Genomic DNA, 12,682 nt, shown 5'->3' on the forward strand with positions numbered 1-12,682 from the left:
TGTTATGATATAAGGAGAGGTGTGTTGACTACTCTCCTGCACTGGGCACTGGCTTGTGACTGACCACAAGCACTCTTTTCAAGTTTGGAACTATGACCAAGCCTCTGCTCCCCTGTAGCTGCAAGCGCTGCTATGCTAGTGCTTCTCCTCATACTGGGACTAAGACTCAGATCCCAGTATAGGCAATGCAACAGAGTCCAGCCCCTGGTGCCATCAAAGGGACCCCCTATAAATCTCCTTCTGACCTGTTGTCCCATCTCCTTACTGTCTGTGGACTGAGAGGTCTGGAAACCACCACTGCTGCCACTGATTCAATAGCCCCAAGACCTGATCCTGTTTTGCTAGGACCTGGTCTGTGCTGATGCCACCTGCTGGACTGCACTCCTCTCTCACCCTGGAGCAACAGACCTTTCCTGCTAATGTTCTAAGTTGTCTTGGGCTAGAAAATTGTTTCACTCCATCTTTTTGTGGATTCTGCTACTCTAGAATTTGTTTAGGGTCATCATTTAAAGGTATTTGCAGGGGTTTGGGGGAGAGCTCAAGTAAGTCCCTGCCTTTATTCTTGCCCTCTTGGCTGTGCCTCCCTAGAATTTTATAATTCAAACATGAAGATATCAAAATTATACTCATAAAGCTATTTGAAGTATGATTCAATTCAAATCACATTAGTTCAACTCAATGTTTATTAAGGGCCCACTAATGATGTGCTGGGGCAGCTCATTGGCACAGTGGATAGAGTGCCAGATTTGAAGTCAGGAAGACCTGAGTTCAAAACTGGCCTTGGACACTTACCAGATGTGTGACCCTAGGCAAGTTACTTACTCCTCTTTGCCTCAGTTTCCTCATCTATAAAAATGAGCTGGAAAATGAAATGGCAAACCACTCCATTATCTTTGCCAAGAAAACCCCAAATGGGGGTCACCAAGAGTTGGACACAACTGAAAAATGACTGGACAACCACAAAACTGATGTGCTGGGTACTGGGTATACAGAAAAAAATAAGACTTACATTCTGCCTTTCAATAATTTACAGCCTGAAATGCACAAAAGTAGCTAGGATATAGGAGGGAATATGGCAAATTCAGAGCTGAAGTCTAGACAAAGTACAGTGAACAATCTGAAATTACTTTCAGCTGGTAAGATTCAAAGGCAGATAAAGGTTTCTATTGAAAATATAATAGGGTGGTAATTAATAAAAAGAAAATGTGAAAATAGCCTAGCCATAATAGATCTCAAACTGTATTACAAAGTGGTAATCATTAAAACAACCTGGTACTGGCTAAGAAATACAGTGGTGGATCAGTGGAATAGATTAGGTACACAATACATAACAAGAAATTACTGTAGTAATCTTGCATTTGATAAACACAAAGATCCAGTCTTCTGGGACAAGAACTCACTATATATCAAGAACTGGAAAGCAGTTTGATAGAAACTAAGTATAACATTTCACACCATATACCAAGATAAGGTCAAATTGGGTACATGATTTAGATATAAAGGGTGATATCATAAGCAAACTAAGAGAGCATGGAATTGTTTACAAGCCAGATTTATGGATAAGGGAAGATTTTATTACTAAATAAGGGGTAGAGAGCATTATAGAATATAAAATTGATAATTTTGATTACATTAAATTAAAAAGGGTTCACACAAACAAAACCAATGCAGCCAAGATTAGAAGGAAAGAAGAAAACGGGGGGGGGGGGGGGGGGGAATTTTACAGCAAGTTTCTCCAATAAAGACTTCATCTCTCAAAAATATAGAGAACTGAGTCAAATTTGAAAGAATATGAGTCATTGTCCATTTCATGAATGATCAAGAGATAAAACCAGGCAATTTTCAGACAAAGAAAGCCAAGCTATCTATAATCATATGAAAAAATGCTCTAAATCACTATTGATTAGAGAAATACAAATTAAAGCAACTCTGGGGTACCACCTCACACTTATCAGATTGGCTAATATGACAGAAAAGGGAAACGACAAATGTTGGAGGAGATGTGGGAAAATTTGGACACAAAACACTTTTGGTGGAGTCATGAACTGATCCAACCATTCTGGAGAACAACTTGGAACTATGTCCAAAGAGCCATAAAACTGTGTGTATTCTTTGAAACAGCAATACTAGGTCTATATCCCAAAGAGATTTTTTAAAAAGGGAAATGGACCTATATGTACAAAAATATTTATAGCTGCTCTTTTTATACTGGTAAAGAGTTGGAAATTGAGGTGATACCTATCAATTGGGAATGGCTGACTAAGTTGTGGTATATGATTATGATAGAATACTACTGTACTATTAGAAATTATGAGCAGGATGCTTTCAGAAAAACCTGGAAAGACTTACATGAACTGATGCAAAGTGGAGTGAGCATAACCAGAAGAACATTGTACAGATAACAGTAATATTGTACAATGATTAACTGTGACTGACTTAGCCATTCCCAGCAATACAAACATCTGAGACAATTCTGAAGGACTCATAACAAAAAATGTTATCCATCTCCAGAGAAAGAACTGATGGAATCTGAACACAGAGAGAAGCATGCTGCTATTTTGCTTTCCTTACTTTTCTTTTTTTGTTGTTTGCACTTTCTTTCACAACATGACTAATATGAAAATATGTTTTACATGACTGCATACGTGTAACCTTTATCAAATTGCTTGACTTCTCAATGATGGGGGAAGGGAGGGCGGGAGAGAATCTGGAACTGAAAATTGTAAAAAAAAAATGTTTAAAATTGTTTTTACATGTAATTGGGAAAAATAAAATATTAAAATTCAAAAAAATTTTAAAAGGAAACTATAATGAGGTGAAGGGAAGAGGAGTCTTTTCCAATTAAGGATGATGGCAGGAGCAAGGAGTAAGGAGAGGGGAGGATAAGAACAAGAGATGAGGATTAGTAAAGTTTGTCTAGAACATAGAATATATGCAAGGAAATAGTATGAGATAAGACTGGAAAGGCAAGGTGGAGAGATATAGTGGACAGTTTTGGATGCCAGAATAAGACATTGATACTTTGTAGAGAAATAGAAGCCAGGAACACTTTTGACGAGAAGAATGTTGGGAAGAACAGCAGATTAGGAAAATTTGGTCCAGTGAAGAATAGATTAGTCAGGAGATAGGGTAGGCAGGATGAGTAGTTTAGGAGATTAGAAAAATAGTTAAGTAAAAGGACTTAAATTAAGGTGTTCACAGTGGAAGTAGAAAGGAAGAGATAGAGGCAAGAGATATTAAATGAAACAGATCAGATATGAGAGAAAAGTTTGATATAGTCAAAGTAGTTTTAAGCCAAAGGTTTGCGCTATCAAAAAGAGCAGAGAAATTTAGGGAGAGGTGTAGATTTTAGGGGGTAGAATTTAATGAAATTAATACTGAACATATCGAATTTGAGTGGTTAGTGGGACATATAGATAAGAGGTTCCATATAGCACAGAGGCTTAGAAGAGAGGTGAGAGGCTGAATATATAGATTTGGGAAGCATTTGCAAGGAGCTGATAATTTAAGTCATGAGAGTAGATGTGCTCGACAAGGGAGAAAGACTAAAGAAAGGAAAGAAGGCCAAGGACAGGGCCTTGAATATTTAAGCATCATGAGGTATACAGCTAGCCATCATAATCACCCTATTCAACAGGAAGTAACCAGAGTGAGACATTCCCACATTTATCTTTGCTGTTATGCCCATTTATTCCACTGGATGGAAGTGCTGAGTAAAAACCAAGTTCACTAAGTTTCTGAGTTGATAACTTTCTAAGTCACCATATGTCATAGCCAACAGTATGAGAAAAGGCTTTTCCAGTCTTATCTCGTACTATTTTCTTGCATCTATTCGATGTTTTTGCCAAGGGGTGTGCTGGCCTGAGAGCCATCTTGGCTCGTCAAGACTTCAGAAATCAGCAAATGCTACAAATTAGGATTTGATTTATTGTTTTGTTGATTGTCAACTTAAGAAAGTGATGGAGAACATGTTAATAGTGCAGATTAAACTTAAAAATCTGTTTGAGTACTTTTTTTTTGAGAGAAAGAGCTGGTTGTTAAACATTTACCACTCCCACCTGACTCTACCCCCTTTCTATGGGGCACTTACCTTCATGGTTTGGAAAACGGTAGAAGTAAGACCTTAAGTCCCTACTTCTGGCAAACTCTTCCTATTCTCTGAATTTAACTATGGTTTTCTGAGCCCTAGTCATGTGACCCTGGCATATGGAGTCAACTATCCATAAAAGCAAACATGTTTAATTGTACACTGTGCTTTTTTTCTTGCATAAGATTGAATGACTAGATCATTATGTAATCTAGAGCTCTAAGGGACCTCAGAAACTATCCAGTTTAACCCCTTCATTTAAAAATGTTCTTAATTAATTTTATTTTACCAATTAAGCAGTTATTTTTCTCTCCTTCCAACTTCCACCTGCCATGAAAAAAGAAAAACTAAAGTAAAACCCTGTAACAAATACATACATACATATATATATATATATATATATATATATATATAGTCAAATTCCCACAAAACAAATTCTTGCATTGGCTATGTCCAAAAATGTCTGTCTCATTTAGCATCATGAGTCTAGTCTTTCTCCGCCCAAAGATGAGTAGCGTGCATCATCGTAGGATTTCTGGAACCACAGTTAGTCAATGTTCTAATAATAGTACAACTTCCTCATTTTATAGATGATAAAAATAAGGACCAAAAAGATGAAATGATTTGTCCAATGTCACAGAGCCAGCAAGGATCAGAGGGAGGTTTTTAATACAGATCCACAGAATCCAAAGTCAGCTGACAAGTATTTATTAAGTGCTTATTATGTGTCAGACACTGCGCTAAGGCCTGTTAAAAGCAAAAGCATGGTCCCTGACATCAAGGAACTCACAATCTAATGGGGATAAATATGCAAAAAATAACTGTACATACAAGATATATGCAGCAAGGATTACTATGTGTGGCTCTTAGGGAGACAAGAATTGACATACTACATTGTCCCCCAAGTTCTCCAAAGAAGACTAGTAGCTAGTCATTCTGCTCTCCTCAGTGAGCCGGGATACCAGGCTAGAAGTAAATCTATCTGCTCCCTTAAATATTATTAGCCTAAAGGATGATGTAATTTTCAGATTCAAGCTAAATTCCTGATCTCCATTTCTTAATGGAGAAGGGAGGCCCCCAAGCAAAAAATCCAAGTCGACTTCTTTCCCATCAAACACCAGTTCACAATGGGCATACATAGCAAATAGCAAAGAAACCCATTTATCTAAATTGATAGAAAAATAGAGATCAGAGAAAGTATATGTATGGGAAAATATATGTGCAAATATCTATATATTTTATTTATATATGTTTGTATATACACACACACATGTATACACACATATATGTATATATACATACACACATGTATACACATATATGTATATATACATACACACATATATACATCATACACACATATATGTGTATATATGTATATACACATACAAATATATATACACACCAGACAATACAAATTGAAAGAGCTCTCCCATTGCGAGCGAGATAATTTAGTCAACCAAGAGAAAGTTGCAGATCTCACCTAAGGGGAAATTCTTCAAAATCTCTAGTGTAGCAAGCAAGAGAATAAGGACAGGATTGAAGCTGGCTTCTTCCCAACATCTTTTTCTTTCTTCAGCAACCTGAAGTGGGGGAGGGGTTGGTATGGCCATCATCTCTCTTAAAGCAGGAAACCAGAAATACCGAAGATACTGAAGAGATGGGATCTGTCTTGGCTCCCAGTCTCAGTAATCCCACTCAGCCCCTCCCTCATGCAGGGCCTGGTCATTGATCTCCACCGAGTCCCCGATCTATTAGCTTCGGGGCTTGGGTTACACAGACACAAAGTGAGTGGAAGGTAATCTCAGAGGAGAAGGGGGAAGGGGAGACCAGAGAAGGTCTCCTGCAGGAGGTGGGACGTACACTGAATTCTGAAGGAAATCAGGAAAACCTGGAGGGGGGGCGGGATGAGCTCTGCAGGTATGAGCGGACAGCCGAGGAAAAGGCACAATCGGGACACGAAGCGTCCTGTAGAAGGAACCGCCAGGCCAGTCTCTCTGGACCACAGAGCGTGTGGAAAGCAGTCAAACGTTAAGGAAACGGGAGGAGTTGGAAGGGGCCAGATTGCGAAGGGCTTTAAATGCTGGAGGATTTTACGTTTGCTCCAGGAGGTCGGGGGTCACCGGAGCTCGGGGTCTGCGTGTGTGGCCTGGTCAGAATTGCCCTCGAACTTTAGGAAAATCTCTCTGACAGCTGAGGGGCCTCCCCTAGATGACTAGAGAGGTGGGGCGGTCCGCTGGACAAAGGTGGAGTAGGAGGCAGGAGGAGCCCGTGTCATTCATCCTTCTTTGCAATGCGGGCTGCTTGAGGGACTAGGCGCCTCGGCCACTTTCTGCCTGCGAGCCTTACGTCATCTAAGCCCTTTGGACCGCAGGTTCCTCACGTGCAAAAGGAAAGAGTTTGGATTAGAAGGCCTTTAAGGGCCCTCAGAAGCCCAGATCTGGAATCCCCCGACCTCTGGGATACTCTCCGGAGCACACATCCCGTGACCCGTGCAGCTAGGAGCGCTGAGAGAACCGGAAAACCCGCCAAGCCCCTGCAGCCAATCCTCGGAACGCAAACGGCCCGGCCCCGCCCCCTCCCGGTGGCCCCGCCCCTCCCGGCGGCGGCGACGCGCTGACGTACAGGACTGCGTGGGCACGCTCGCTCCCTCGGTGGCGTCGCTGCTACCTTCCCGGGTTACAGCAAACAGAACCAGCGCGGTGGGCGGCGCCGACGTGGGGAGGACAATGAAGCGGCCGCTAACGGCTGAACCCCGGGCGAGCACCGCGCTGAAAGAGATGTAGCCGGGGGTCAACTTCCTTTAACCGAAAAGGTGAACGCCGCGGAGCACGGGGGTTGGGGTGAGGGAATGGATTGAGGCTCGGGAGCCAAAGGGCAGCAGCGGCGGCGGCGAAGACGGCGGTCAGCGCAGCAGCCCCGAGACCGTGGCGCCTTCCCGCTCTGGGCCGCCTGGGCCTCGCGGCCCCCGTGGCGGCTGCCGCTGCTCTCGCGCTTCCTCCTGCGCCGCTGGTCCTAGTGTGTGTAGATCTGATCTGCTTTTCGGTATAAAGGGGGTACGTTATAAACAGTACTCCATCCAGAGATCTAGGGGGGAACTGCTGCCCTAAGCCTTCTGCAAACACCGCCCCCCCACTACACACACACGTAGAAGCAATCATATATGTGTGCATATCTGTTTTTCAGTGCAAAGGAAGTTGGGAGGAGAGCTAATTCCAATTGCTGTCCTAGCATCCTGCAGGCAACTCCACCTCCCACATCCCCCCCTTTTATTTTTTCAATCTGCTTTTCGTTGTAAAGGGATTTCGTTATCAAGCACCAACCAGAGAGGTGGGGGAAGGAGCTGATTGTAACTGCTGCCTTAACATCTTGCAAACAATCCTTTACAAACGTTTTTTCTTTAAATGTGCTGTTCAGTGTAAAAGGGCAGTGAGCCGGGCCTGAATTCAAACGTGGCCTTAGACGCTTACCAGCCGGCTGACCCTGGGCAGGCACTCGCCTTGCTGGCCTCGGTTTCCTCGTACGTCCAATGAGCAGGAGATGGCAAACCCCTTTGGTACCTTTGCTGGTGACGTCAGACGCGACTAGAAAACACTGAACGCAGCGATTTTAGCGCAGAGGGAGATGCCCTCCCAGCCCCCTGCAGGCAGCCGCCCCTGCGCGGAGCTTCTCCGTTAGGAGGTGTGGAAGGCGGGTACTAGGAAAGTGTAATGAGGCCGTTCTTCCCCACCTTTCCCCTAACCATCCAAAAGAAAGGAAAAGAAACACAAACCCGAACGCCCTCCCCAAGAGCGCCCTCCCCAAGAGCGCCCTCCCCAAGAGCACCCTCCCCCAGAGCGCTGCCGGGGGTAAGTCTCCGCCTTTCTTGTCCCTTCCCAAGGGCCGGCTGCGGGCCGCAGAATGATCGACTCGGTGAAGCTCCGGAGAGAGAGCGCCGCGGACTTCTTTTCTCACTACGAATATCTTTGCGCGCTTCAAGATTCCATACCTCTGCCTGTGGTGAGAGCCAGCCTGAGGCTCGGGGCGCTGGATTTCAACGCAGACCGCCTCAAGCTCCTGGACTGGGCACCTTTGCTGAGTGCCCTCAGGATAAATAAAAATTTGCCCTCAGTGGCCGTCAGGAGCTCGTATCCGCCCGGTTTTGGAGATTCAGGTTTGTTCCCGTCTGACGGGCTGCTTGAGCCTTTAAGCTGTCGTCGGGTTCCCAGGGAGAGGATGTTTGAAATTTTAAATAATTGGAAAGTTATACTTTCACCGGTAGGTAGGTGGGGACCCCCAGGCTTTACCTGTGATAACTGCCTCCTGTGGGGTAGATTGAAGAGAAGGGGAAGGTAGAATATTATGCATTAGTCTGGTTTTCTCCAAGTAAATTTCAAGTAGTATTTATTTGTTGTGCCAAGAGCTTACTATGAAAATAATTGTGGGAGCAAAGTTGGCATTGAGTCAGTCACCATTTATTAAGCACCTACATGTGCCAGGCATTGTGCTAGGTGGTTTCTGACCCAAATCATTCGACCCCGAGTCCGGTGTTCATTTCATTACATGGAACTGCATCACATTGTATGCTTCCTGCTTCAGCCTCTAATTCATCGTTTTCTCTGGCATTTATCACGCGCTTACTTTGCTGCACGGTACCACAAAAGCTCTCCACAAAGCAGTCTTCTAACTTTCCAACACCTCTTGCTTGCACCAAGTGGAGGTTTCCGGTTCAGCGACTACTTACGGCAATGGAGCCCGTATTCTGTCCTCTTCTCCCAGCGAAGACTGAGGGTGCCCTTCGTCCGCAGTCCCTCAGAGCCAGGCCCCTTTGTAGTCTGCTCTTCATTCGTGGTGTTGTATTCCTTGTGTGTTTTGTTCTCTTTGGTTCTGCTTTGCTTCCCTCTGCTCCACTTTGTACAAATCATTGCTCTGAGAATTCTGGATATTCATCATTTCTTACTGCCCAGTAATACTCCATAAAATTCATGTGCCCTGTTTTTTGGCTGTTCTCCAATCACAAATCCCACTCTGTTTCTAACTCGCTGCTACCACAAAGAGCCTGTCGTTAATATTTCGGTATGTATTGAATCTGTGTTTTTGTCTTCGGATTATGTAACCAGTGGTGTGATGGCTAGAGTGGCAGACGGGGACGGTTTAATCGCTGGTTTTCAATAGTCTCAAATTGAAATCTAGACCTTCGCAGGTCTGTCAACACTGTATTTATTAATGTGTGTCTTCCCACAGGCTTCAAACATTGTTCATTTTTTGTCGTTTTTGCTCATTTGTCTTATGTGAGGTGAAACGTCAGAGTTGTTTTAGTTTCATAAATAATTTGGAACGTGTTCTGAAAATATGTACAGTGTTATATGGTTGTCAATTCCATATGTACAGGGTGTCCCTAAAGTCTGAACACATAGGCAGTGTGGAGGTATTGCATCAAGTTCATGTGAATCTTGCAAAGCCCATCAACCTTTGCATCACGAATGATGGAAATCATGTTGAAGATGTTATTTGTTAATATTCCAATTAAATAAAATGTTGTTGAAAATTTCATTCATTTCATTTCTTGAAATTGTGCATTTTTGCCTGTGTCCAGAATTCAGGAACACTCTGTATTTTGGATGTCATACTTTTGTGAGTCATATTTATGCAAATATTTTTCCTAGTGTGCACTTTCTCTTAATTCTGCTTTCCTTAGTGAAGGAAGCTTTTTCATTTTGTGTAGTTAGAATACCTCTCAGCTGGGTGATGCAGCACACTGTTGTAATCCCAGCCACTGGGGAGCCTAAGACTGGCTGATAGCTTAAGATCCAGACTTCTGAGCTGCAGTGAGCTGTGCCAATCGGGTGTCCCCACTGAGCTTAGCATGAATATGGGGTACCCATGGGAGTGGGGGAGCCAAAGGTTGCCTAAGGAGGACCATCCAGCCCAGGACAAAATGAGATTGAGATGGAGCCCTTGAGTTGTCCCTGATTTTTTTCTAGCCTGGACAACATAGGGGAGACCCTACATTTTGTTTTTTTTAAGCACCTGTAGGCACAGTTGTGAAAGGTATTTCATTCTATTTTCTTCAGTGATTTTTATCTTGTGGCCTTTTTATATTGGTTCACATCCATTTGTGCCTATTGTGGTACATGATGTAAGGAAGCCTCCTCAAGCAAGTAGTTTGTAGCAGGCCACCTGAAACATTTTTCTTATATTAGTTGACATTCCAGCCAAACTGGACTGCTCTCTGTTCTCCTTAACACTCCCTGTGCCCTTAGAATTCCATTCTTGTTTTCCTGATCCTTTTATTATCCCTTACTTTTTCCATCTTTATCTGTCAAACGCATCCTTTAATGTCTAACTCAAATACTAACTCTAAGAAAGCTTTCTCTGATCTCCCTACGTAACAATGAACTTTTCCCTCAGATCTCACACTTGGTTTTATAATTTTTTATTTGTAACATGTTTAATGTAGTTAATCATGTATATTATAGCTTTAGACCCCTTGCTAAAATTTTCACTCCTAGTTTCCTGAACTTTGTATCTTTTCCTATGCAGTCATTTAATGTTTGTACTTATGTGAAAGATTGGAAGAGGGGAAATAGCTTTTTCACACAGAATCCAGTTCTTAATGTAGGAAAAAAGAATGTTCTGTATAAGCTCTTTTTTTGTTGTCGTTGGTATGTTTTCTTTAATAATAATTTTGGAAAACATTTTTTTCTAGCCCCTGATAGGTATACAGCCTATTCTAAAAGGCGAATTCCTACAATTAGATCCAAAGAAGTGACCGTCCAATTGTGTAAAGCTATTAAAGGCTGTTTAAGTGCATCTACTGCTCTGAAGAACCTAGAGCTTCAGGGAATATATTTAAGAGAACGAGATTTAATATTGTTAACAAGGGTAAGGTTTCTAAAATTCATCATGGCAACATCTGGTAGTAGTTCTGTTTTTTAAACCCTCTTCGTGTGTTTTTAACGATACGATTTTGTTTTTCATTGAAGGGATTGAATAAATCAGCATCTTTGGTACATCTGTCTCTAGCATATTGTCCAATTGGAGATGGAGGTTTAGAAAGTGAGTTTTGATATTTATTTTTCCTTCCATCTATCCTAATCTTACTTATGTTTCAGAGCCCAGACCGAGTCTACTAACATGAAGCTAACTACTGCTAACTACTCCTGCTGCTACTAACCAGTAACCTGTCTTCCCCAATCTCTTATCCTGTTTTATTTATTTTGCACTATATTAGTTAGCACTTGACTATATCTTGTTTTTTATTCTGTCATTTAAAAAATAAGTATCGTATTGTCTTCTCAAATAGATTATGAAGTTGTTGAGGTCAGGGATTGTCTGTGCCTTCCTTGTAGTCCTCCTTGAAATGCAGTGCAATGATAGACACATAGTTGTTACTTAATACTAAATGATCGACAACAGAAACAAATGAAAATAGATTTATAGAGCATGTGATTTTGGAGAAATTTTTTTTGTTGATTGTATAGAAATTAAGACATAGACAGGAGAAAACATTTTTAATTTATTCTTTAAAAATGCAGGAAAATTCCTGGCATATCAAAAGCAAATTCCATACACTCAACTGTGTCATTTTTAGCTAGGTAGATTGTGGTTTTTGTAAATTGGAATAACGTTGCAATTGTAATAGACTTTATAGTTGTTGTGTCTTTTCTGTTTAACAGGCTTAATATATTTACAGGTATTAGCAAAAAAAATAAATAAACCCAAAAAACAAAAGCAACTTAGTAATGCAAAACAACTACTGAACAAGAATAGACTCAGAAAACTGAATAGTGAATATTTGTGTTTGATCTGTTCTCTGTCTTTGGCTTCTCTTGTTATTTATAGCCATCTGTCAAAGCATTAAGACCTTGGTAACCCTCAAGACTATAAACTTCTCAGGGTGTAATTTGACTTGGCGTGGAGCAGAACATTTGGCCAATATCTTAAAGGTGATTAATATTTGATCTTAAATCTTAACAATTTGATGCAAATAGCACAAAAAACATTGACACAAACTGACCAAAACATTTACTTTTTTAGATGACCAAACAGAAAATGAATGCACCTGTTGCTAAAGATGTGACTACGTTTTGGTGCTTTGGGGGCACCTACAATTCTAGTACCACAAATAACTGCCCAAGCTTTTCCATTTATATAAAGAAGTTCTTTTGAGAAGCTTGCTTGGTGTTTTTAATTTTTCTTTTTATTATAATATATGGTGGTGAATATTTTTGATTTAACAATTGTGGGAAGCAGACAGCATGGTGTGATGGAAAGTTCACTGGACCTAGTCCTAGTTCTGTCTCAGCAAGCTCTTCAGTGATCTTGTCCAAGTCATTTTAACTTGCTTCTGCCTCACTTTTAAAGCATGGAGTTAAGAAGCTTGCCATAGCACCACTGTATGAATTTTCTGAATAATCTTTATCTGCTTTGGCATATGTTATGTTCACTTCTTATTATATTGGATCCTGGAATTTTAGGATCTTATCGATCATTTCGTTCAATCTCCTCATTTTATAGACAAAAAAACAAAACCCAGAAGGCTTGAATGACTTGCCCCAGTTTGTACATTTTAGTAGTGGGGATAGGAGGGCTATACATGAGGACCCCTGATTA

At 41.5% G+C, this 12,682-nt stretch overlaps 1 protein-coding gene across 3 annotated transcripts in view; it reads left to right on the forward strand.

Annotated features, from left to right (window-relative positions):
* The first annotated feature begins 6,705 nt into the window (after window positions 1-6,705).
* The window catches only part of CEP78 (centrosomal protein 78), a 34,475-nt gene continuing 28,498 nt past the window's right edge, over window positions 6,706-12,682 (forward strand). For 2 of the 3 annotated variants that reach the window (XM_036738586.1, XM_036738587.1), the window contains exons 1-5: window positions 6,706-6,902; window positions 7,968-8,240; window positions 10,776-10,951; window positions 11,053-11,125; window positions 11,912-12,015. In XM_036738586.1, the coding sequence (XP_036594481.1) occupies window positions 7,988-8,240; window positions 10,776-10,951; window positions 11,053-11,125; window positions 11,912-12,015 (606 nt within the window). In that variant the 5' untranslated portion in view covers window positions 6,706-6,902; window positions 7,968-7,987. The remainder of the gene's footprint in view (window positions 6,903-7,967; window positions 8,241-10,775; window positions 10,952-11,052; window positions 11,126-11,911; window positions 12,016-12,682) is intronic. The other variant, XM_036738588.1, reaches the window with a different exon arrangement.

Source organism: Trichosurus vulpecula, chromosome 9, assembly GCF_011100635.1.
Source record: "Trichosurus vulpecula isolate mTriVul1 chromosome 9, mTriVul1.pri, whole genome shotgun sequence".
Taxonomy (NCBI): domain Eukaryota; kingdom Metazoa; phylum Chordata; class Mammalia; order Diprotodontia; family Phalangeridae; genus Trichosurus; species Trichosurus vulpecula.